The sequence below is a fragment of the Bombina bombina genome, chromosome 6, assembly GCF_027579735.1.
Source record: "Bombina bombina isolate aBomBom1 chromosome 6, aBomBom1.pri, whole genome shotgun sequence".
NCBI classification, from domain to species: domain Eukaryota; kingdom Metazoa; phylum Chordata; class Amphibia; order Anura; family Bombinatoridae; genus Bombina; species Bombina bombina.
Window position 1 is genome coordinate 1,138,884,655 of NC_069504.1, and position 27,823 is coordinate 1,138,912,477.

At 38.1% G+C, this 27,823-nt stretch overlaps 1 protein-coding gene across 2 annotated transcripts in view; it reads left to right on the plus strand.

Moving 5' to 3' along the window:
• Window positions 1–27,823, plus strand: part of ABCC9 (ATP binding cassette subfamily C member 9) — a gene marked incomplete in the record, with an annotated part of 749,052 nt that overhangs the window by 338,618 nt on the left and 382,611 nt on the right. For both annotated transcript variants that reach the window (XM_053719116.1, XM_053719117.1), the window contains 3 exon segments: window positions 18,163–18,273; window positions 18,904–18,976; window positions 19,639–19,744. In XM_053719116.1, coding sequence (XP_053575091.1) covers window positions 18,163–18,273; window positions 18,904–18,976; window positions 19,639–19,744 — 290 coding nt within the window.

The following is a 27,823-nucleotide window of genomic DNA, read 5'->3' on the forward strand; positions in this document are numbered from 1 at the left end:
ACTGAGCATATGACTGATCCTGTTTTACTGTTTACTGAGCATATGACTGGTCCTGTTTTTCTGTGTACTGAGCATATGACTGTCCCTTACTGTGTACTGACCATATGAATGATCCTGTTTTACTGTTTACTGAGCATATGACTGGTCCTGTTTTACTGTGCACTGAGCATGTGACTGATGCAGTTTTACTGTGTACTGAGCATATGACTGATCCTTACTGTGTACTGAGCATATGACTGATCCTGTTTTACTGTTTACTGAGCATATGACTGGTCCTGTTTTACTGTGCACTGAGCATATGACAGATCATGTTTTACTGTTTAATGAGCATATGACTGGTACTGTTTTACTGTGCACTGAGCATATGACTGGCCCTCTTTTACTGTGTACTGAGCATATGACTGATCCTGTTTTACTGTGCACTGAGCATATGACTGATCCTGTGTTACTGTGCACTGAGCATATGACTGCTCCTTACTGTGCACTGAGCATATGACTATTCCTGTTTTACTGTGCACTGAGCATATGACTGATCCTCTTTTACTGTGCACTGAGCATATGACTGATCCTGTTTTACTGTGCACTGAGCATATGACTGATCCTGTTTTACTGTGCACTGAGAATAAAACTAATCCTTACTGTGCACTGAGTATATAACTGTTCCTGTTTTACTGTGCACTGAGCATATGACTGATCCTTACTGTGTACTGAGCATATGACTGTTCCTGTTTTACTGTGCACTGAGCATATGACTGGTCCTGTTAGTGTGTACTGAGCATATGACTGATCCTGATTTACTGATTACTGAGCATATGACTGATCCTGTTTTACTGTGCACTGAGCATATGACTGGTCCTGTTTTACTATGTACTGAGCATTTGACTGTTCCTGTTTTACTGTGTACTGAGCATATGACTGTTCCTGTTTTACTGTGCACTGAGCATATGACTAATCCTTACTGTGCATTGAACATATGACTGATCCTGTTTTACTGTGCACTCAGCATACGACTGATCCTGTTTTACTGTGTACTGAACACATATGACTGATCCTGTTTTACTGGGCACTGAGCATGCGACTGATCCTTTTTTTACTGTGCACTAAGAATAAGACTAATCCTTACTGTGCACTGAGCATATGACTGATCCTTACTGTGTACTGAGCATATGACTGTTCCTGTTTTACTGTGCACTGAGCATATGACTGATCCTTACTATGTACTGAGCATATGACTGATCCTGATTTACTGATTACTGAGCATATGACTGATCCTTACTGTGTACTGAGCATATGACTGATCATTACTGTGTACTGAGCATATGACTGATCCTTACTGTGTACTGAGAAAATGACTGTTCCTGTTTTACTGCACACTGAGCATATGACTGATACTATTTTACTGTGCACTTAGCATATAACTGATGCTGTATTACTGTGCACTGAGCATATGACTGATCCTTACTGTGTGCTGAGCATATGACTGTCCTTTACTGTGTACTGAGCATATGAATGATCCTGTTTTACTGTTTACTGAGCATATGACTGGTCCTGTTTTACTGTGCCCTGAGCATATGACTGATACAGTTTTACTGTGTACTGAACATATGACTGATCCTTACTGTGTACTGAGCATATGAATGATCCTGTTTTAACATGCACTGAGCATATGGCTGGTCCTGTTTTACTGTGCACTGAGCATATGACTGATACTGTTTTACTGTGTACTGAGCATATGACTGATCCTGTTTTACTGTTTACTGAGCATATGACTGGTCCTGTTTTTCTGTGTACTGAGCATATGACTGTCCCTTACTGTGTACTGACCATATGAATGATCCTGTTTTACTGTTTACTGAGCATATGACTGGTCCTGTTTTACTGTGCACTGAGCATGTGACTGATGCAGTTTTACTGTGTACTGAGCATATGACTGATCCTTACTGTGTACTGAGCATATGACTGATCCTGTTTTACTGTTTACTGAGCATATGACTGGTCCTGTTTTACTGTGCACTGAGCATATGACAGATCATGTTTTACTGTTTAATGAGCATATGACTGGTACTGTTTTACTGTGCACTGAGCATATGACTGGCCCTGTTTTACTGTGTACTGAGCATAGGACTGATCCTGTTTTACTGTGCACTGAGCATATGACTGATCCTGTGTTACTGTGCACTGAGCATTTGACTGCTCCTTACTGTGCACTGAGCATATGACTATTCCTGTTTTACTGTGCACTGAGCATATGACTGATCCTCTTTTACTGTGCACTGAGCATATGACTGATCCTGTTTTACTGTGCACTGAGCATATGACTGATCCTGTTTTACTGTGCACTGAGAATAAGACTAATCCTTACTGTGCACTGAGTATATAACTGTTCCTGTTTTACTGTGCACTGAGCATATGACTGATCCTTACTGTGTACTGAGCATATGACTGTTTCTGTTTTACTGTGCACTGAGCATATGACTGGTCCTGTTAGTGTGTACTGAGCATATGACTGATCCTGATTTACTGTGCACTGAGCATATGACTGATCCTGTTTTACTGTGCACTGAGCATATGACTGATTCTGTTTTACTGTGCACTGAGAATAAGACTAATCCTTACTGTGCACTGAGTATATAACTGTTCCTGTTTTACTGTGCACTGAGCATATGACTGATCTTTACTGTGTACTGAGCATATGACTGTTCCTGTTTTACTGTGCACTGAGCATATGACTGATCTTTACTGTGCACTGAGCATTTGACTGTTCCTGTTTTACTGTGTACTGAGCATATGACTGTTCCTGTTTTACTGTGCACTGAGCATATGACTAATCCTTACTGTGCATTGAACATATGACTGATCCTGTTTTACTGTGCACTCAGCATACGACTGATCCTGTTTTACTGTGTACTGAACACATATGACTGATCCTGTTTTACTGGGCGCTGAGCATGCGACTGATCCTGTTTTACTGTGCACTGAGCATATAACTGATCCTGTTTTACTATGCACTGAGAATATGACTAATCCTTACTGTGCACTGAGCATAAAACTGATCCTTTTTACTGTGTACTGAGCATATGACTGATCCTGTTTTACTGTGCACTGAGCAAATGACTGATCCTGTTTTACTGTGAACTGAGCATATGACTGATCCTTACTGTGTACTGAGCATATGACTGATTCTTTCTGTGTACTGAGCATATGACTGATCCTCACTGTGTACTGAGCATATGACTGATCCTTACTGTGTACTGAGAAAATGACTGTTCCTGTTTTACTGCGCACTGAGCATATGACTGATACTATTTTACTGTGCACTTAGCATATAACTGATCCTGTTTTACTGTGCACTGAGCATATGACTGATCCTTACTGTGTACTGAGCATATGACTGTCCTTTACTGTGTACTGAGCATATGAATGATCCTGTTTTATTGTTTACTGAGCATATGACTGGTCCTGTTTTACTGTGCACTGAGCATATGACAGATCATGTTTTACTGTTTAATGAGCATATGACTGGTACTGTTTTACTGTGCACTGAGCATATGACTGGCCCTGTTTTACTGTGTACTGAGCATATGACTGATCCTGTTTTACTGTGCACTGAGCATATGACTGATCCTGTGTTACTGTGCACTGAGCATATGACTGCTCCTTACTGTGCACTGAGCAAAAGACTATTCCTGTTTTACTGTGCACTGAGCATATGACTGATCCTCTTTTACTGTGCACTGAGCATATGACTGATCCTGTTTTACTGTGCACTGAGCATATGACTGATCCTGTTTTACTGTGCACTGAGAATAAGACTAATCCTTACTGTGCACTGAGTATATAACTGTTCCTGTTTTACTGTGCACTGAGAATAAGACTAATCCTTACTGTGCACTGAGTATATAACTGTTCCTGTTTTACTGTGCACTGAGCATATGACTGATCCTTACTGTGTACTGAGCATATGACTGTTCCTGTTTTACTGTGCACTGAGCATATGACTGGTCCTGTTAGTGTGTACTGAGCATATGACTGATCCTGATTTACTGATTACTGAGCATATGACTGATCCTGTTTTACTGTGCACTGAGCATATGACTGGTCCTGTTTTACTATGTACTGAGCATTTGACTGTTCCTGTTTTACTGTGTACTGAGCATATGACTGTTCCTGTTTTACTGTGCACTGAGCATATGACTAATCCTTACTGTGCATTGAACATATGACTGATCCTGTTTTACTGTGCACTCAGCATACGACTGATCCTGTTTTACTGTGTACTGAACACATATGACTGATCCTGATTTACTGGGCGCTGAGCATGCGACTGATCCTGTTTTACTGTGCACTGAGCATATAACTGATCCTGTTTTACTATGCACTGAGAATATGACTAATCCTTACTGTGCACTGAGCATAAAACTGATCCTGTTTTACTGTGTACTGAGCATATGACTGATCCTGTTTTACTGTGCACTGAGCAAATGACTGATCCTGTTTTACTGTGAACTGAGCATATGACTGATCCTTACTGTGTACTGAGCATATGACTGATTCTTTCTGTGTACTGAGCATATGACTGATCCTCACTGTGTACTGAGCATATGACTGATCCTTACTGTGCACTGAGAAAATGACTGTTCCTGTTTTACTGCGCACTGAGCATATGACTGATACTATTTTACTGTGCACTTAGCATATAACTGATCCTGTTTTACTGTGCACTGAGCATATGACTGATCCTTACTGTGTACTGAGCATATGACTGTCCTTTACTGTGTACTGAGCATATGAATGATCCTGTTTTATTGTTTACTGAGCATATGACTGGTCCTGTTTTACTGTGCCCTGAGCATATGACTGATACAGTTTTACTGTGTACTGAACATATCACTGATTCTTACTGTGTACTGAGCATATGAATGATCCTGTTTTAACGTGCACTGAGCATATGAATGATCCTGTTTTAACGTGCACTGATCATATGGCTGGTCCTGTTTTACTGTGAACTGAGCATATGACTAATACTGTTTTACTGTGTACTGAGCATATGACTGATCCTGTTTTACTGTTTACTGAGCATATGACTGGTCCTGTTTTTCTGTGTACTGAGCATATGACTGTCCCTTACTGTGTACTGAGCATATGACTGATCCTGTTTTACTGTTTACTGAGAATATGACTGGTCCTGTTTTACTGTGCACTGAGCATGTGACTGATGCAGTTTTACTGAGTACTGAGCATATGACTGATCCTTACTGTGTACTGAGCATATGACTGATCCTGTTTTACTGTTTACTGAGCATATGACTGGTCCTGTTTTACTGTGCACTGAGCATATGACTGATCATGTTTTACTGTTTAATGAGCATATGACTGGTCCTGTTTTACTGTGTACTGAGCATATGACTGATCCTGTTTTACTGTGCACTGAGCATATGACTGATCCTGTGTTACTGTGCACTGAGCATATGACTGCTCCTTACTGTGCACTGAGCATATGACTATTCCTGTTTTACTGTGTACTGAGGAAATGACTGATCCTGTTTTACTGTTCACTCAGCATATGACTGATCCTCTTTAACTGTGCACTGAGCATATGACTGATCCTGTTTTACTGTGCACTGAGCATATGACTGATCCTGTTTTACTGTGCACTGAGAATAAGACTAATCCTTACTGTGCACTGAGTATATAACTGTTCCTGTTTTACTGTGCACTGAGCATATGACTGATCCTTACTGTGTATTGAGCATATGACTGTTCCTGTTTTACTGTGCACTGAGCATATGACTGGTCCTGTTAGTGTGTACTGAGCATATGACTGATCGTGATTTACTGATTACTGAGCATATGACTGATCCTGTTTTACTGTGCACTGAGCATATGACTGGTCCTGTTTTACTGTGTACTGAGCATTTGACTGTTCCTGTTTTACTGTGCACTGAGCATATGACTAATCCTCACTGTGCACTGAACATACGACTGATCCTGTTTTACTGTGTACTGAGCACATATGACTGATCCTGTTTTACTGTGCGCTGTGCATGCGACTGATCCTGTTTTACTGTGCACTGAGCATATAACTGATCCTGTTTTACTATGCACTGACAATATGACTAATCCTTACTGTGCACTGAGCATAAAACTGATCCTGTTTTACTGTGTACTGAGCATATGACTGATCCTGTTTTACTGTGCACTGAGCAAATGACTGATCCTTACTGTGTACTGAGCATATGACTGATTCTTTCTGTGTACTGAGCATATGACTGATTCTTTCTGTGTACTGAGCAAATGACTGATCCTTACTGTGTACTGAGCATATGACTGATTCTTTCTGTGTACTGAGCATATGACTGATCCTTACTGTGTACTGAGCATATGACTGATCCTTACTGTGTACTGAGCATATGACTGATTCTTTATGTGTACTGAGCATATGACTGATCCTTACTGTGTACTGAGCATATGACTGATCCTTACTGTGTACTGAGCATATGACTGATCCTTACTGTGTACTGAGAAAATGACTTTTCCTGTTTTACTGCGCACTGAGCATATGACTGATACTATTTTACTGTGCACTTAGCATATAACTGATGCTGTTTTACTGTGCACTGAGCATATGACTGATCCTTACTGTGTACTGAGCATATGACTGTCCTTTACTGTGTACTGAGCATATGAATGATCCTGTTTTACTGTTTACTGAGCATATGAATGGTCCTGTTTTACTGTGCCCTGAGCATATGACTGATACAGTTTCACTGTGTACTGAACATATGACTGATCCTTACTCTGTACTGAGCATATGAATGATCCTGTTTTAACGTGCACTGAGCATATGGCTGGTCCTGTTTTACTGTGCACTGAGCATATGACTGATACTGTTTTTCTGTTTACTGAGCATATGACTGTCCCTTACTGTGTACTGAGCATATGAATGATCCTGTTTTACTGTTTACTGAGCATATGACTGGTCCTGTTTTACTGTGCACTGAGCATGTGACTGATGCAGTTTTACTGTGTACTGAGCATATGACTGATCCTTACTGTGCACTGAGCATATGACTGATCCTGTTTTACTGTTTACTGAGCATATGACTGGTCCTGTTTTACTGTGCACTGAGCATATGAAAGATCATGTTTTACTGTTTAATGAGCATATGACTGGTACTGTTTTACTGTGCACTGAGCATATGACTGGCCCTGTTTTACTGTTTACTGAGCATATGACTGGTCCTGTTTTTCTGTTTACTGAGCATATGACTGTCCCTTACTGTGTACTGAGCATATGACTGATCCTGTTTTACTGTTTACTGAGCATATGACTGGTCCTGTTTTTCTGTTTACTGAGCATATGACTGTCCCTTACTGTGTACTGAGCATATGAATGATCCTGTTTTACTGTTTACTGAGCATATGACTGGTCCTGTTTTACTGTGCACTGAGCATGTGACTGATGCAGTTTTACTGTGTACTGAGCATATGACTGATCCTTACTGTGCACTGAGCATATGACTGATCCTGTTTTACTGTTTACTGAGCATATGACTGGTCCTGTTTTACTGTGCACTGAGCATATGAAAGATCATGTTTTACTGTTTAATGAGCATATGACTGGTACTGTTTTACTGTGCACTGAGCATATGACTGGCCCTGTTTTACTGTGTACTGAGCATATGACTGATCCTGTTTTACTGTGCACTGAGCATATGACTGATCCTGTGTTACTGTGCACTGAGCATATGACTGCTCCTTACTGTGCACTGAGCATATGACTATTCCTGTTTTACTGTGCACTGAGCATATGACTGATCCTCTTTTACTGTGCACTGAGCATATGACTGATCCTGTTTTACTGTGCACTGAGCATATGACTGATCCTGTTTTACTGTGCACTGAGAATAAGACTAATCCTTACTGTGCACTGAGTATATAACTGTTCCTGTTTTACTGTGCACTGAGCATATGACTGATCCTTACTGTGTACTGAGCATATGACTGTTCCTGTTTTACTGTGCACTGAGCATATGACTGGTCCTGTTAGTGTGTACTGAGCATATGACTGATCCTGTTTTACTGATTATTGAGCATATGACTGATCCTGTTTTACTGTGCACTGAGCATATGACTGGACCTGTTTTACTGTGTACTGAGCATTTGACTGTTCCTGTTTTACTGTGCACTGAGCATATGACTGATCCTGTTTTACTGTGTACTGAGCATATGACTGTTCCTGTTTTACTGTGCACTGAGCATATGACTGATCCTGTTCTACTGTGCACTGAGCATATAACTGATCCTGTTTTACTGTGAACTGAGCATATGACTGATCCTTACTGTTTACTGAGAATATGACTGATCCTTACTGTGTACTGAGCATATGACTGATCCTCACTGTGTACTGAGAGTATGACTGTTCCTGTTTTACTGTGCACTGAACATATGACTGATCCTGTTAGTGTGTACTGAGCATATGACTGATCCTGTTTTACTGATTATTGAGCATATGACTGATCCTGTTTTACTGTGCACTGAGCATATAACTGGACCTGTTTTACTGTGTACTGAGCATTTGACTGTTCCTGTTTTACTGTGCACTGAGCATATGACTGATCCTGTTTTACTGTGTACTGAGCATATGACTGTTCCTGTTTTACTGTGCACTGAGAATATGACTTATCCTGTTCTACTGTGCACTGAGCATATAACTGATCCTGTTTTACTGTGAACTGAGCATATGACTGATCCTTACTGTGTACTGAGCATATGACTGATCCTCACTGTGTACTGAGAATATGCCTGTTCCTGTTTTACTGTGCACTGAACATATGACTGATCCTGTTTTACTGTGCACTGAGCATATAACTGATCCTGTTTTACTGTGCACTGAGCATATGACTGATTCTTACTATGTACTGAGCATATGACTGTCCCTTACTGTGTACTGAGCATATGACTGATCCTGTTTTACTGTTTACTGAGCATATGACTGTTCCTGTTTTACTGTGCACTGAATATATGACTGACCCTGTTTTACTGTGCACTGAGCATATAACTGATCCTGTTTTACTGTGCACTGAGCATATGACTGATTCTTACTATGTACTGAGCATATGACTGTCCCTTACTGTGTACTGAGCATATAACTGATCCTGTTTTACTGTTTACTGAGCATATGACTGGTCCTGTTTTACTGTGCACTGAGCATATGACTGATACTGTTTTACTGTGTACTGAGCATATGACTGATCCTGTTTTACTGTTTACTGAGCATATGACTGGTCCTGTTTTACTGTGCACTGAGCATATGACTGATCCTGTTTTACTGTGTACTAAGCATATGACTGATCCTGTTTTACTGTGCACTGAGCAAATGAGTGATCCTGTTTTACTGTGCACTGAGTATATGACTGTCCCTTACTGTGCACTGAACTTATGACTGATCCTGTTTTACTGTGCACTGAGCATATGACTGATCCTTACTGTGTACTGAGCATATGACTGTTCCTGTTTTACTGTGCACTGAGCATATGACTGGTCCTGTTAGTGTGTACTGAGCATTTGACTGTTCCTGTTTTACTGTGCACTGAGCATATGACTGATCCTGTTTTACTGTGTACTGAGCATATGACTGTTCCTGTTTTACTGTGCACTGAGCATATGACTGATCCTGTTCTACTGTGCACTGAGCATATAACTGATCCTGTTTTACTGTGAACTGAGCATATGACTGATCCTTACTGTTTACTGAGAATATGACTGATCCTTACTGTGTACTGAGCATATGACTGATCCTCACTGTGTACTGAGAGTATGACTGTTCCTGTTTTACTGTGCACTGAACATATGACTGATCCTGTTAGTGTGTACTGAGCATATGACTGATCCTGTTTTACTGATTATTGAGCATATGACTGATCCTGTTTTACTGTGCACTGAGCATATGACTGGACCTGTTTTACTGTGTACTGAGCATTTGACTGTTCCTGTTTTACTGTGCACTGAGCATATGACTGATCCTGTTTTACTGTGTACTGAGCATATGACTGTTCCTGTTTTACTGTGCACTGAGCATATGACTGATCCTGTTCTACTGTGCACTGAGCATATAACTGATCCTGTTTTACTGTGAACTGAGCATATGACTGATCCTTACTGTGTCTGAGCATATGACTGATCCTCACTGTGTACTGAGAATATGCCTGTTCCTGTTTTACTGTGCACTGAACATATGACTGATCCTGTTTTACTGTGCACTGAGCATATAACTGATCCTGTTTTACTGTGCACTGAGCATATGACTGATTCTTACTATGTACTGAGCATATGACTGTCCCTTACTGTGTACTGAGCATATGACTGATCCTGTTTTACTGTTTACTGAGCATATGACTGTTCCTGTTTTACTGTGCACTGAGCATATGACTGATCCTTACTGTGTACTGAGCATATGACTGTTCCTGTTTTACTGTGCACTGAGCATATGACTGGTCCTGTTAGTGTGTACTGAGCATATGACTGATCCTGTTTTACTGATTATTGAGCATATGACTGATCCTGTTTTACTGTGCACTGAGCATATGACTGGACCTGTTTTACTGTGTACTGAGCATTTGACTGTTCCTGTTTTACTGTGCACTGAGCATATGACTGATCCTGTTTTACTGTGCACTGAGCATATGACTGATCCTATTCTACTGTGCACTGAGCATATGACTGATCCTGTTTTACTGTGAACTGAGCATATGACTGATCCTTACTGTTTACTGAGAATATGACTGATCCTTACTGTGTACTGAGCATATGACTGATCCTCACTGTGTACTGAGAGTATGACTGTTCCTGTTTTACTGTGCACTGAACATATGACTGATCCTGTTAGTGTGTACTGAGCATATGACTGATCCTGTTTTACTGATTATTGAGCATATGACTGATCCTGTTTTACTGTGCACTGAGCATATGACTGGACCTGTTTTACTGTGTACTGAGCATTTGACTGTTCCTGTTTTACTGTGCACTGAGCATATGACTGATCCTGTTTTACTGTGTACTGAGCATATGACTGTTCCTGTTTTACTGTGCACTGAGCATATGACTGATCCTGTTCTACTGTGCACTGAGCATATAACTGATCCTGTTTTACTGTGAACTGAGCATATGACTGATCCTTACTGTGTACTGAGCATATGACTGATCCTCACTGTGTACTGAGAATATGCCTGTTCCTGTTTTACTGTGCACTGAACATATGACTGATCCTGTTTTACTGTGCACTGAGCATATAACTGATCCTGTTTTACTGTGCACTGAGCATATGACTGATTCTTACTATGTACTGAGCATATGACTGTCCCTTACTGTGTACTGAGCATATGACTGATCCTGTTTTACTGTTTACTGAGCATATGACTGTTCCTGTTTTACTGTGCACTGAGCATATGACTGATCCTTACTGTGTACTGAGCATATGACTGTTCCTGTTTTACTGTGCACTGAGCATATGACTGGTCCTGTTAGTGTGTACTGAGCATATGACTGATCCTGTTTTACTGATTATTGAGCATATGACTGATCCTGTTTTACTGTGCACTGAGCATATGACTGATCCTGTTCTACTGTGCACTGAGCATATAACTGATCCTGTTTTACTGTGAACTGAGCATATGACTGAGCCTTACTGTTTACTAAGAATATGACTGATCCTTACTGTGTACTGAGCATATGACTGATCCTCACTGTGTACTGAGAGTATGACTGTTCCTGTTTTACTGTGCACTGAACATATGACTGATCCTGTTAGTGTGTACTGAGCATATGACTGATCCTGTTTTACTGATTATTGAGCATTTGACTGTTCCTGTTTTACTGTGCACTGAGCATATGACTGATCCTGTTTTACTGTGTACTGAGCATATGACTGTTCCTGTTTTACTGTGCACTGAGCATATGACTGATCCTGTTCTACTGTGCACTGAGCATATAACTGATCCTGTTTTACTGTGAACTGAGCATATGACTGATCCTTACTGTGTACTGAGCATATGACTGATCCTCACTGTGTACTGAGAATATGCCTGTTCCTGTTTTACTGTCCACTGAACATATGACTGATCCTGTTTTACTGTGCACTGAGCATATAACTGATCCTGTTTTACTGTGCACTGAGCATATGACTGATTCTTACTATGTACTGAGCATATGACTGTCCCTTACTGTGTACTGAGCATATGACTGATCCTGTTTTACTGTTTACTGAGCATATGACTGTTCCTGTTTTACTGTGCACTGAGCATATGACTGATCCTTACTGTGTACTGAGCATATGACTGTTCCTGTTTTACTGTGCACTGAGCATATGAATGGTCCTGTTAGTGTGTACTGAGCATATGACTGATCCTGTTTTACTGATTATTGAGCATATGACTGATCCTGTTTTACTGTGCACTGAGCATATGACTGATCCTGTTCTACTGTGCACTGAGCATATAACTGATCCTGTTTTACTGTGAACTGAGCATATGACTGATCCTTACTGTTTACTGAGAATATGACTGATCCTTACTGTGTACTGAGCATATGACTGATCCTCACTGTGTACTGAGAGTATGACTGTTCCTGTTTTACTGTGCACTGAACATATGACTGATCCTGTTAGTGTGTACTGAGCATATGACTGATCCTGTTTTACTGATTATTGAGCATTTGACTGTTCCTGTTTTACTGTGCACTGAGCATATGACTGATCCTGTTTTACTGTGTACTGAGCATATGACTGTTCCTGTTTTACTGTGCACTGAACATATGACTGATCCTGTTTTACTGTGCACTGAGCATATAACTGATCCTGTTTTACTGTGCACTGAGCATATGACTGATTCTTACTATGTACTGAGCATATGACTGTCCCTTACTGTGTACTGAGCATATGACTGATCCTGTTTTACTGTTTACTGAGCATATGACTGTTCCTGTTTTACTGTGCACTGAATATATGACTGATCCTGTTTTACTGTGCACTGAGCATATAACTGATCCTGTTTTACTGTGCACTGAGCATATGACTGATTCTTACTATGTACTGAGCATATGACTGTCCCTTACTGTGTACTGAGCATATGACTGATCCTGTTTTACTGTTTACTGAGCATATGACTGGTCCTGTTTTACTGTGCACTGAGCATATGACTGATACTGTTTTACTGTGTACTGAGCATATGACTGATCCAGTTTTACTGTTTACTGAGCATATGACTGGTCCTGTTTTACTGTGCACTGAGCATATGACTGATCCTGTTTTACTGTGTACTAAGCATATGACTGATCCTGTTTTACTGTGCACTGAGCAAATGACTGATCCTGTTTTACTGTGCACTGAGTATATGACTGTCCCTTACTGTGCACTGAACTTATGACTGATCCTGTTTTACTGTGCACTGAGCATATGACTGATCCTGTTTTACTGTTGTACTGAGCATATGGCGCTATTTAGAGGAGCTCCTGAGCTATGTATGGAATTTTTAACTAATTCCTAAGTCTATCTATTTCCCTTGTATATTAGCAAATGGATGACCTATATGACCTATATGAAGCTTTGGGGATGCCAAGAGCTAAGTATCAGACTGCAAGCCTAACCTAAACTAAAGACAGGAAAACCATGCATCGGAAAGCTATTCCATTATGGATGCCCTTTTATGAGCCTAGCCTGCCAGCTCTTAAGCCCCAGAGAATTGCTTTATGTGTATAGTGGATCATGAATCAAGAGCTACCTCAAACCCCCCCCCCCCCCCCCCGGAAAGGGAGATAAGGAACACTAAGTTACTTTATATCCTTTAATACACAGTGAAGAGCAGCAATGTCAACGGAGGCAACAACTTCCCCATTAAATATGGACTTAACAGCTCATATTATAGCCAAACTCAGCTCCTTACTTGACTGGTACCAAGAAGATCTCATCAACACCTTAAGGGCCGCACTTAACGACCCTCTTAGGGACGACCTCACTCGGGACATTCCAGCAGAACACACTCGCAATGAAGAATGGTGTTCGCAATGAACACTAATCAAAGCAGCTATCACCATGCAGAATATTTCTCCTCCTCAGTGTACAAAATCGGAAGGATATAGAGATGAGACATGCGATAATGTCCCAAATACTAAAGCATGTACCTCTTATAGGATGGAGGCATATGAGGGATAATTCCTTACCGTCAGCCTCCTGCAACTCGAGCCGGCAACTCTATGTCCCCTACCTTACAAGCTTAGTCCTTCCCCAGAGCTAAATGAGAATAGGCCCACATCATTTCGGCAGCCGATACCAAGTGGGACTATTTTCTTGTTGGAGAAGTCTTTGTTGTCCACTGGAATGTGGGATCTAAGACTGGTGGCTATTTCAATAACAATTTTGTTGATACCTCCTCTCTTTTTACGGCCATGGATCTCGCTAATTATGGAGCCTTTCTGCTCTAGAGCTTGCATGGCTGGAGTTGGGTAAATGTGAGACATAAGACATGTAATACATTGCTGAGCAGGAGGGTTAGGCCCTATGGTCACTTTATGTATATGTTAATGGACAGACTGTGAAGATCGATCTAGCCTCTTAATGACGATTTGCAGTCTGAGTAAAGCCTGCATATACATTAATAGTCATTAAAATCCTCTGTGACTATGTTCAGCCTACACCAAGTTCACTGTATGTTTTCTAACCTGTATTTTTATATGTTGGTATATACAGTGTTTGCCCTCTTTTGTGTACACCTCTCTTTGAATATAAGGTATTTACTATATATACTCAATTACTTGTAATAGGGAGCTAGAATTAAGCGCTAGTTAATCCCAAAACTTATCCAGCTGACATGGTTGATAATGTTGTGGTACTTTTTAGATGGCAGGTAGTTACCATCCTAGTTTTACCTTTACAACATGTAGTACATTTGCTTTTCTGACAAGTAGTATGGACCCTGCGATATATGTTGCTTAGTCTATAAGTATTTTAGTGATAGACATGTTATCTAACAAAATCTGTCTACCAATATATAAGCTTCCTATGAAGGAGACTAGTTAAATAAGTGCTTCCTCTAAAGGAAATCTCCACAGCTATAGCTCTATAGTCCATCATAAAATATGTTTTGTAGTATTCTAGTTTATTTTGTGGGCTATAAAACCAATCATTGTTATTCTCACTAACAGGCACTTGATATTGACTAGTTACAAAATATGTATGCAACAGATTTCTTTTTTCTTTACAAGTCCTATAATTTAGTTAATTAATATATTTAAGCTCCTTATTTTCTCAACAAAATGTCGTCAAGCTTAATTCTTATACCAGATGTGATAGTCAGGGGAAACAATTGTTTTGTTTAATTGTGTATTGGCTTTACTTTAGAGGTTAAATTTGGGTTGAGTATGTATCGTATGTAATACTATAAACCTTATGTTTTATGTTTTATATAATGCTTTTTTATTGTTTCACAGGTTGATAGTTAAAGCCTAATGTCTTGTTCCAGTACTATGTTATAACAAAATAACTATGATTTAGCCTAGTATTATTGAGAAAACTGCTGCTATTTCTACCCACACCTAAAATCTAGTTTGATGTTTTGCTAGAACAGCATATTTAATATTCACTATAGAGTCTCCCCTTAGAAGCCAAAAAAAAAGGGAAAAAATAAATGTACCTGTATGTGAGCTAATTTTACCCATATAGAGTTTGTACTAAGCCCACACTTTTATTAGTACTAGATTGGATAATGGATCTACTCCCAAACCCAACTCTAACACAGAACCTTACTTCTGTCTTTAGAGGTTCCTGCTTTGAATAGCTTAATAGTTTAATACTAGGATCTACCTAATTCCTGATGTGGTTGATTCCCCTGTCGCTGGGTATAGGGCCCATGCCCGAGTGACAGGGTCCAGTTATATAGGATGTTAGAACACAAATCCTCATCTAGTATGGTTTGCTACACCTGCATTTCAGTTCTTAACAATTGCAGACCCTTATTTTAGTCTTTACAGCTCTATTATATGAGAACTAACTGTATAATTGTCATTATTAAGTAAATTGAGATGACTGTAACTATAGGGTGCAGCCTACACATCACAATCACTGGGCAAGATATAATTAACATCTTTTGTTGTTTTTTTATTTTTTATAGTTTTGTGCTTATAAACTTTTACTAATACTACAATTTGCTTAAAGGGACACTCAGGTTTTATTAAATTTTCATGATTCAGATACAGCATGTCATTTTAAACAACTTTCCAATTTACTTCTTAAAAAAAATGTGCACAGTCTTTTATATTTACACTTTTTTGAGTCACCAGCTCCTACTGAGCATGTGTAAGAATTCAGACTATACGTATAGGCATTTGTGATTGGCTGATTGCTATCACATGGTACAGGGGGAGTGGAAATATATATAACTTTAAAATGTGTTAGAAAAGAATCTACTACTCATTTGAAATTCAGAGTAAATGCTATTGTATTGTTATCTTGCATTTGTTGATTATGCAAATCTACTGTGTTTACTAGTTCTTTAAAGGGACACTGAACCCAATTTTTTTCTTTTGTGATTCAGATAGAGCATGACATTTTCAGCAACTTTCTAATTTACTCCTTTTATCAAATTTTCTTCATTCTCTTGGTATCTTTATTTGAATTGCAAGAATGTAAGTTTAGATGCCGGACCATTTTTGGTGAACAACCTGGGTTGTTCTTGCTGATTGGTGGATAAATTCATCCACCAATAAAAAAGTGCTGTCCTGAGTACTGAACCAAAAAAAAGAAGCTTAGATGCCTTCTTTTTCAAATAAAGATAGCAAGAGAACGAAGAAAAAATGATAATAGGAGTAAATTAGAAAGTTACTGAAAATTGCATGCTCTATTTGAATCACGAAAGAAAAAATCTGGGTTCAGTGTCCCTGTAAGTACTTACAGAAAGAGGAGCTCCTGTTAAGCCCATATTATAACCTCCCCCCCATATTATAGTACTCTGGGTTAATTTGATTAACCCTGAGTCTTTCAACGTGGTATCCCTTGAAATTACCATAACAATAATAATTACTATCAATATATTACGCTTGAACCCAACAAGATTATCAACGGAAAATGAATGGAAACACACTATAAATGTTGTTACATTGTTACACATTGATTGGCATATATATTACTCAGGCTGAAGCTCATTAGTATTCTCATACGATATCTATGTTTTTGTGTGTGCCCATATGCCTTGATATGCTATAGCGTTTACTTATATCCTCATGTGTACGTCTTTGTGTATTCTCCTTTACCTTGATATGATATCATCTCTTACCCAGTAACCTCATTTGTTGTACTACCTGAAAAACTTGTAATCTCTAAAACACATATATATGCTGTATAACAATTCCATTTGTTAACTATTTCTTATGTTATATAAAAATTAAAAAAAATTAAATATTACATTACAATAGGTCTTCAGAAATCATACTGTAGTTATGTTTTGCTGTATGTTGGGACCCTTCAGCACTATTGGCCCTACAAGAAAGCTTTGTACACAGATATTAAAGAGACAGGAGAGTCAATATTACATTTTCATGGCTCAGATAGACTTTTACATTTGATTCTCTAATTAAATGTACTTTGTTCCTTTGATATCCTTTGTGGAAAGAAATTTTGATAAAAGAAGTAAAGTAAAGATTAAAATTGAATGTTCTATCTGAATCATGAAAGAAAATGTTGAGGTTTCCTGTCCCTTTAATTGTATGGTGTGTACTGTGCAGAACAAGTACTCATATTGCTTGTAATTCCATAGAACACATCTATAAATACAGATGTGCTGTGTAACTGCCGTGTAAGATATACGTTATTTTAGTTGAATGGTTTTCCATAAGCTATGTTTATATAAGTGCTGAGCAGATTTTGATAATCTCTGTTATGCTTCCTCTCACAAACAACTGACACATTTGTTAGATCTCCTGCTAGAGATCTTTTGGGTAACAAGCTTCGCGTTTGCTTTGAGTAAATCTATTTTTAAGATTAAAATAATTATCAGTGAAGACGATAAACAGATGTGTGGTTAATATAAGTCTGAATTTATAGCCACAACTATAAAATAACAGCAATAGTATGCTTATAGCGAGTACATCATTTTTTTTTCTGCTTACAATTCGCAGCAATCAAGAGCCATTAACAGAAAACAGCCGCTGAGGTACCAGATGGACAGATATGAGACAACCTCTCGGAGACAAGTCCGACACTCTGACACTGAGGAAACAGCAATCAAGGTGATTGCTGACGCGTTTCACTTTCACTAACAGGGAATTGCTCTGCAGTTGGTGCTACTATCTATACATGTTAACAGGGACAGGGATGGAATTTTTTTTGGTAGTATCCTAAAAAATGTATATATTATATTCAAACTTTATTGCTGGATTCATAATAAAAATGATTTATTTAGCATTTAAGTCACAGACAATAACACCAGGCAATTTGGTTTGTTTGGGTGCCACCTTGGGCACACGTGCCACCCCTTTGATAGGGTTTAAAGAGTCTCTATTATGCACGAAAGAGATGTATGTTATGCCATTTGGTTTAATTCTTTTTTTTTCTTATTAAACCTACACACATGTATTGGCTTTTACCCAGAGTCCAATGGAAACATAAATCAGTGCAATTATTTTCAGTGATGTTCTTCCCTTTACTATGACTACGTACAGTGGTTTTCTCACACAGGAAGTGGCCTCTCACCCTCTGTCCTGGCTGAGAATGTAACAATGTGAGATGCTACAAGCTGTGGTTATTTGCAAGTAACTATTATTACAACTGCTTTCTCTGTGACATCTCACTTTCACCTTCAGAAAATATAAAGTTTATGTACACTGCACGTTGGTGACTTTTTTCTGTCTCTCTTGTAGGTGTATAATGGCTGCTTCTCCTGGGGAAGTGGTTTGGCCACATTATCCAACATTGAGATTCAGATACCCACAGGTATAAACACGTTCCTTAAACTAGCTCATTCATTTGTAATTGCTCTATGTATCACACTCTATTAAGCGTTCTTCCTTTTCTAATGCTATGGGTAATGCAGAAGACATGAATAAAGCCTTCCTGATTAAATTTATGTTAAGACATTTAAGAATTAGGGTTGTACAATAATTACTGGGGCTTCTTAGTTTTCTCAGATTCCTGACTAGAGATGCCACAGGTACTGTTCCTACCCAAGAAAAACAGTATTCTGGAGTCCTGGAGTAATTTGATGATCATCAAACTACTTTAAAAGTCATTTGCACATCATCAGACTTGTAAAGTCTTCAGCTAAGGTAGAAAACTCTGGGTGATGACTTCAGAATGATTTTCAGGTTACCTTACTGATTACTTCACAAGCATGAACAGCCAGTGAATGACTCTACAGTCATCTCATTTACATATTTTGGCCTGTGGGCACACTACAGGATGGCTTCTGATGACAAGTCTTGAGTCATTAATTACTTTAGAATGACTCCAGGAACATTATCCTTTTTGACTGGGGTAAGCAATATCTGGTTTTCACTTTTTATATAGAAACATTTTAAAATTGAACTGCTGGTCTCATATACACACACACACACACAAATATATATATATATAATTTTTTTGTTTGTTTAATAAAGGGGATCTGACAATGATCGTGGGTCAAGTTGGTTGTGGGAAGTCCTCGCTTTTACTTGCAATATTGGGTGAGATGCAGACGTTAAAGGGCACAGTCTGCTGGAACAAGTAAGTAATGATGACCCTGGTGTAAGTACCAGTTGCTGATATCTCAATGATGATGGACTGATACAAACAAAACTTATAAAACCTCCTTAACCCTTGAAGATAAATCTGTAATATATAGTATAGGTTGCATTGAAAACTAAAGTATCATATGAAGACAGGAGACTAGTGAGGCATACATACATATTTAGAAATGATTTCTGCACAAATCTAGCCAATTAACAGGCTGCATATTCATACATTTTTAGATTTAAAGTGTGCAGATTGGAGATTGATAGTTTATTTTATCATATAAGCCTCTGGTACCTTTGTACAACATATATTTATGAATACATGTGAGTTCTGATGGAGACATATTTGCATGTAAATGTAATAGCAATAAGCTCCCCGATATTTACTTTAGATATTCATATTTTTATTCTAAATATTAATACATTCATTTATAAATATAATTTCACCTGTATGTAAGGATGATTAAGTATAATATCATAGTTTTACTCTGGTTTTGAACGTATGGGCAGATCTTCCTCTGCATTACATTAAATCAATACATTTAACATAGTCCGGGTTATATAGAGTCCGGAATATACATAATTAAGTACTAGACAGCGTGGTTTTCAGTCATTTTACCCAATGACTAAATAGGAGACTGTTTACATTAGTTTGTTTAAAACCAGTCTATGGTGCATTGCACAGAACTAGACTGTTCTGTTCCCTCTCACACTGGATTTTGTTTATGTTAAATGGACATTTTTCTTTCATGAGAATACAATTTTAAACAACTTTCCAATTTTTTTGAATGATCTAATTTGCTTCATTAGTCATCTTAAAGTCTCACCTCAGATTAAGATGCAAATAGCCTCCTGCACCCTTTCTATATCATGCAGCAGGAACAGTAAAACATTATTTTAAAATGAATAGTGTATTTAGCCAGTTTGAAATGACTGCGAAGCTCCGCCCCTGATGACATCATGATCTGGGCTGCATATGGTATCCAATCACAGAAGGCTCACTAGTTGGTTTCAACAGACTGTCAAGTCAAGAGTGCCTAGATGTAGCCCAGATCGTGATGTCATCAGCGGGCAGAGCTTGGCAGCCATTTCAAACTGGCCCAAAACATTATTCATTTTAAAATAACTTTTTTACTGTTCCTGCTGCATGATATAGAAAGAGTGCAAGAGGCTATTTGCAGCTAAATCTAAAGGAAGACTTTAATATGACTAAGGTGTAGACTGTCCCTTTAATGTTACTTTTTAGTAATAATTTCAGGCTTGAGGCTTGAGCCCGTCTAATTTATACTGCTTTGTTTTCAGCTGCTCACATTTGCCAGTCAGCACTGAATACCGGATCATTTGTATGAATTTCATGCAAATTTCTATTTAAAGGGACATTTAAGAAATGTATGTGTTTCCTCAAGAAGAGCCACATTAATATATTAGTTGTCACTTTTTTAAACAATTGATGACTCTGTGCTAAAAAACACTGATTTTGTTTTCATTCTTATGCTTTTTTTGGACATTTCACTGCCCACCTATACAGCTGTGGGGTTTTCCTTATCAGCCAGTAAGTACAAAGGACGAAGACATAAATAAATAAACTTGTTTTCATTAAAATCTTCTGTGAAAAATAATAGAAATTGACGGCCAGATTACGAGTTTTGCGTTATGAGCGTCTCACTGCTAACTTGCAAGTTATTTCCACCGCTCACCTTTAATAGCGCTGCTATTACAGGTTTGCAAAAACCCGGCGTTAGCAGGCAATATGGCAGCGTTGAGCTCCATACCACACACAAATACCAACGCTGCTTTGAGCTGGTTTTACGTGCTCGTGCACGATTTCCCCATAGTCATAAATGGGGAGAGCCGGCTAAAAAAAAGCCCAACACCTGCAATAAAGGAGCGTAAAGCTCCGTAACGCAGCCCATTGATTCTTATGGGGAAAGAAAAGTTATGTTTACACCTAACACCCTAACATAAACCCCGAGTCTAAACACCCCTAATCTGCCGCCCCCGACATCGCCGCCACATACATTACACTTATTAACCCCTAATCCGCCGCACCTAACATCGCCGCCACCTACATTACACTTATTAACCCCTAATCTGCTGCCCCCGACATCGGCGCCACCTACATTACACTTATTAACCCCTAATCTGCCGCCCCTAACATCGCCGCCACCTACATTACACTTATTGACCCCTAATCTGCCGCCCCCGACATTGCCGCCACCTACCTACACTTATTAACCCCTAATCTGCTGCCCCTGACATCGCCGCCACCTACATTACACTTATTAACCCCTAATATGCTGCCCCCGACATCGCCGCCACCTAACTACTTATTAACCCCTAATCTGCCGCCCCCCAACGTTGCCACCACCACTATACTAAAGTTATTAACACCTAAACCTCTGGCCTCCCACATCACTAACACTAAATAAATATATTAACCCCTAAACATAACCCTAAATCTAACCCTAACTTTAATATAATTAAAATAAATCTAAATAAAAATTACTATCATTACCTAACTAATTCCTATTTAAAACTAAATACTTATCTGTAAAATAAACCCTAAGCTAGCTACAATATAACTAATAGTTACATTGTAGCTAGCTTAGGTTTTATTGTTATTTCACAGGAAAATTTGTATTTATTTTAGCTAGGTAGACTAGTTAGTAAATAGTTATTAACTATTTACTAACTACCTAGTTAAAATAAATACAAATTGACCTGTAAAATAAAACCTAACCTGTCTTACACTAACACCTAACATTACACTACAAATAAATAAATTACATTAATTAAATACAATTAACTAACTAAATTACGAGAAAACCCCCCCCACTAAATTACACAAAATAAAAAAGAAATGATCAAATATTTAAACTAATTTCACCTAATCTAATAGCCCTATCAAAATAAAAAAGTCCCCCCCCCCCTAAAATAAAAAACCTTAGCCTAAACTAAACTGCCAATAGTCCTTAAAAGGGCCTTTTGCGGGGCATTGCCCCAAAGAAATAAGCTCTTTTACCTGTAAAAAAAATTACGAACAACCCCCCAACAGTAAAACCCACAACCCACACAACCAAACCCCCCAAATAAAATCCTATCTAAAAAACCTAAGCTCCCCATTGCCCTGAAAAGGGCATTTGAATGGGCATTGCCCTTAAAAGGGCATTTAGCTCTTTTTCTCTGCTCAAAACTCTAAGCTAAAAATAAAACCCACCCAATAAACCCTTAAAAAAGCCTAACACTAACCCTCGAAGATCCACTTACAGTTTTTGAAGACTGGACATCCATCCTCCAAAAGGCCCTTAGTTTAGGCTAGGGTTTTTTTTTAGATTAGGTGTAATTAGTTTAAATATTTGATAATTTCTTTTGTGTAATTTATTTTGTGTAATTTAGTGTTTGTTTTTTTATTTAATTTAGTTAAATGTATTTAATTAATGTAATTTATTTAATTGTAGTATAATGTTAGGTTTTAGTGTAAGACAGGTTAGGTTTTATTTCACAGGTAAATTTGTATTTATTTTAACTAGGTATCTAGTAAATAGTTAATAACTATTTTATAACTAGTCTACCTAATTAAAATAAATACAAACGTGCCTGTGAAATAAAAATAAAACCTAAGCTAGCTACAATGTAACTATTAGTTATATTGTAGCTAGCTTAGGGTTTATTTTACAGGTAAGTAAGTAGTTTTAAATAGGAATTATTTAGTTAATGATAGGAATTTTTATTTATATTTATTTTAATTATATTAAACTTAGGGGTGTTAGGGTTAGACTTAGGGTTAGGTTTAGGGGTTAATAACTTTAGTATAGTGGTGACAGTGACATTGGGGGCGGCAGAATAGGGTTTAATAATATTTAACTAGTGTTTGCGATGCAGGAGTGCTGCGATTTAGGGGTTAATATGTTTATTATAGTGGTGGTGATGTCTGAAGCGGCAGATTAGGGGTTAATAATTTTATTATAGTGTTTGCGATGCGGGAGGGCCTCGGGTTATGGGGTTAATAGGTAGTTTTATGGGTGTTAGTGTACTTTGTAACACTTTAGTTATGAGTTTTATGCTACAGATTTGTAGCGTAAAACCCATAACTACTGAATTTAGATGGCTGTACGAATCTTGACGGTATAGGCTGTACCGCTCACTTTTTGGCCTCCCAGGCAAAACTCGTAATACCAGCACTATGGAAGTCCCATTGAAAAAGGACTTTTTGAAAGGTGCGGTAGTTACATTGCGTTACTGCCAAAAAAGTGTGCAGTACACCAATACCTGCAAGACTCGTAATACCAGCGGTAGTGAAAAAGCAGCGTTATGCGCCATAACGCAAAACTCGTAGTCTAGCCTTGAGTTTAATGTCTCTCAACATTTAAACAATACATTATTTTTTTCTGTGACTGATGCATCTCACCTTCTAGTATGTTTCTCAGTATCTGTGTTTGATGTATCTCACCTTCTAGTATGTTTCTCAGTATCTGTGACTGATGTATCTCACCTTCTAGTATGTTTCTCAGTATCTGTGACTGATGTATCTCACCTTTTAGTATGTTTCTCAGTATCTGTGACTGATGTATCTCACATTTTATTATGTTTCTCAGTGTCTGTGACTGATGTATCTCACATTCTATTATGTTTATCAGTATCTGTGACTGATGTATCTTACACCTTCTAGTATGTTTATCAGTATATGTGACTGATGTATCTCACTGTTTAGAATGTTACTCAGTATATGTGACTGATGTATTTCACCTTCTAGTATGTTTCTCAGTATATGTGACTGGTGTTTCTCACCTTCTAGTATGTTTCTCAGTATCTGTGACTGATGTATCTCACCTTCTAGTATGTTTCTCAGTATCTGTAACTGATATAGTATCAAACCTTCTAGTATGTTTCTCAGTATCTGTGACAGGTGTATCTCTCCTTCCAGTATGTTTATCAGTATCTGTGACTGATGCATCTTACACCTTCTAGTATGTTTCTCAGTATCTGTGACTGATGTATCTTACCCCTTCTACTATGTTTATCAATATCTGTGACTGATGTATCTCACCTTCTAGTATGTTTCTTAGTATCTGTGACTGATATATCTCACCTTCTAGTATGTTTCTCAGTATTTGTGTTTGATGTATCTCACCTTCTAGTATGTTTCTCAGTATCTGTGACTGATGTATCTCACCTTCCAGTATGTTTCTCAGTATCTGTGACTGATTTATCTTACCTTCTAATATATTTTTCAGTATCTGTGACTGATGTATCTTACCTTCTAGCATGTTTCTCAGTAACTGTGACTGATGTATCTCACCTTCTAGTATGTTTCTCAGTATCTATGTTTGATGTATCTTACCTTCTAGTATGTTTCTCAGTATCTGTGACTGATATATCTCACCTTCTGGTATGTTTCACATTATCTGTGACTGATGTATCTCACCTTATAGTATGTTTCTCAGTATCTGTGACTGATGTATCTCATCTTCTAGTATGTTTCTTAGTATCTGTGACTGGTGTTTCTCACCTTCTAGTATGTTTCTCAGTATCTGTGACAGGTGTATCTCACACCTTCTAGTATGTTTATCAGTATCTGTGACTGATGCATCTTACACCTTCTAGTATGTTTATCAGTATCTGTGACTGATGTATCTTACCCCTTCTACTATGTTTATCAATATCTGTGACTGATGTATCTCACCTTCTAGTATGTTTCTTAGTATCTGTGACTGATATATCTCACCTTCTAGTATGTTTCTCAGTATTTGTGTTTGATATATCTCACCTAAGTTCTAGTATGTTTCTCAGTATCTGTAACTGATGTATCTCACCTTCCAGTATGTTTCTCAGTATCTGTGACTGATGTATCTTACCTTCTAATATATTTTTCAGTATCTGTGACTGATGTATCTTACCTTCTAGCATGTTTCTCAGTAACTGTGACTGATGTATCTCACCTTCTAGTATGTTTCTCAGTATCTGTGTTTGATGTATCTTACCTTCTAGTATGTTTCTCAGTATCTGTGACTGATATAATGTTTCTCAGTATCTGTGACTGATGTATCTCACCTTCTAGTATGTTTCTCAGTATCTGTGACTGATGTATCTCATCTTCTAGTATGTTTCTTAGTATCTGTGACTGATGTTTCTCACCTTCTAGTATGTTTTTCAGTATCTGTGACTGATGTATCAAACCTTTTAGTATGTTTATCAGTATCTGTGACTGATGAATCTCACGTTCTAGTATTTTTCTCAGTATCTGTGACTGATGTAATCTCACCTTCTAGTATGTTTCTCAGTATCTGTGACTGATGTATCTCACCTTCCAGTATGTTTATCAGTATCTGTGACTGATGTATCTCACCTTCCAGTATGTTTATCAGTATCTGATGTATCTTACACCTTCTAGTATGTTTATCAGTATCTGTGACTGATGAATCTCACCTTCTAGTATTTTTCTCAGTATCTGTGACTGATGTAATCTCACCTTCTAGTATGTTTCACAATATGATGTGACTGAAATATTGCACATTGAATACCTCTTCTCCAGCTCCAGTGCAGTATGCAATTTTTTACAAAGGCTTTAGGACTATATAAAGGCGATATCCTATCTGACATTATTTCACTATGACAGTGTTTTATGCGGTAACTGATGAACATTTTTCCTAAACGTTGATTTCCTTTCTTTAGGTAAAACAAACCCTACTGAGTTGCTGAGCCTCTGTCATCATTTTAATTTATTCTTTCCATTTTTTTCATGTGTGCACTGCATCTTTTCCTTTATTCCTGCAGACATACAGATGCGTCGAGGTTCTCATCCTTCTTTATTTGTTTTATGTGTTCAGTCTCCTGGAAACTCAATGGATAAATACGTAGAGTAGCGCATGGGCTGGGTTACTGTTAATAATTGTTTTTGTTTCTTATGAACACTGTGATCAGGGTAGTGAGAGCCATAATCTGTTCTATCTTCTAGTATGTTTCTTAGTATCTGTGACTGGTGTTTCTCACCTTCTAGTATGTTTCTCAGTATCTGTGACAGGTGTATCTCACCTTCCAGTATGTTTATCAGTATCTGTGACTGATGCATCTTACACCTTCTAGTATGTTTATCATTATCTGTGACTGATGTATCTTACCCCTTCTACTATGTTTATCAATATCTGTGACTGATGTATCTCACCTTCTAGTATGTTTCTTAGTATCTGTGACTGATATATCTCACCTTCTAGTATGTTTCTCAGTATTTGTGTTTGATATATCTCACCTAAGTTCTATACTAGGCCAGATACAATGTTTCAGGCCTAGTATAGGCCTGAAACATTGCATGTTTATTCTGGAACCCTGCATGAAGAAATAAAGGTATTTTATTAAATTTGGAGGCTGGAATCATTCTGTTTTTTGATGTTTAAGTGGACCTGGCAAGTCTAATATTCCGTGCCCCTCAACAAAGGATAAGTGTGCTGTTTTCCACATCTATTGGAACTTTAAGGTTTCATATCACCCTAATAGGAAAATTAGAAGCAGGAGTTAATATCTATATTACATAATGGTGTCCTACTTTATGCAGCTACAGATCAATCTGAGCCCTCCCACCCTTTATGCCTCCCATCCACCTTCTAGTATCTCCTCAAAAGAATCTGAGTCTATATAATTAAAGCGTTTTCTGGGCATATGGTTGGAAGTCTACATAAGGTTTGTGGGTTAGCTGAAATATTTTTACAATAACAATAAGAAAAAAGCCCTGTAAAGTTACTTTGATGATCGTTTTTTCCCTGCTAATGACTATAAACATCCTGGTGACGAGGGCAAGCCTGGGTGGCAGAATTGTCTGTAAACGGATCATTTGCAATAATACAAATTAATTTATAACATGTTGTGTTCATCTAGGCAAGGGTTTCTCTGCTCCAGGACCCTGGACAGATTTTCATGATATCTGAACTAGAGCATAGGTGACATAATTAGCTGATGTGTGTGAGCAGGTTAATAATCATGGTTACTGGTCAGCTGATATTTCACCTGTGTTGTAGTTCAGATATCATGAAATCTGGTCTATTAAGGTTTTAGAGGACTGGAATTGAGAAGCACAGAT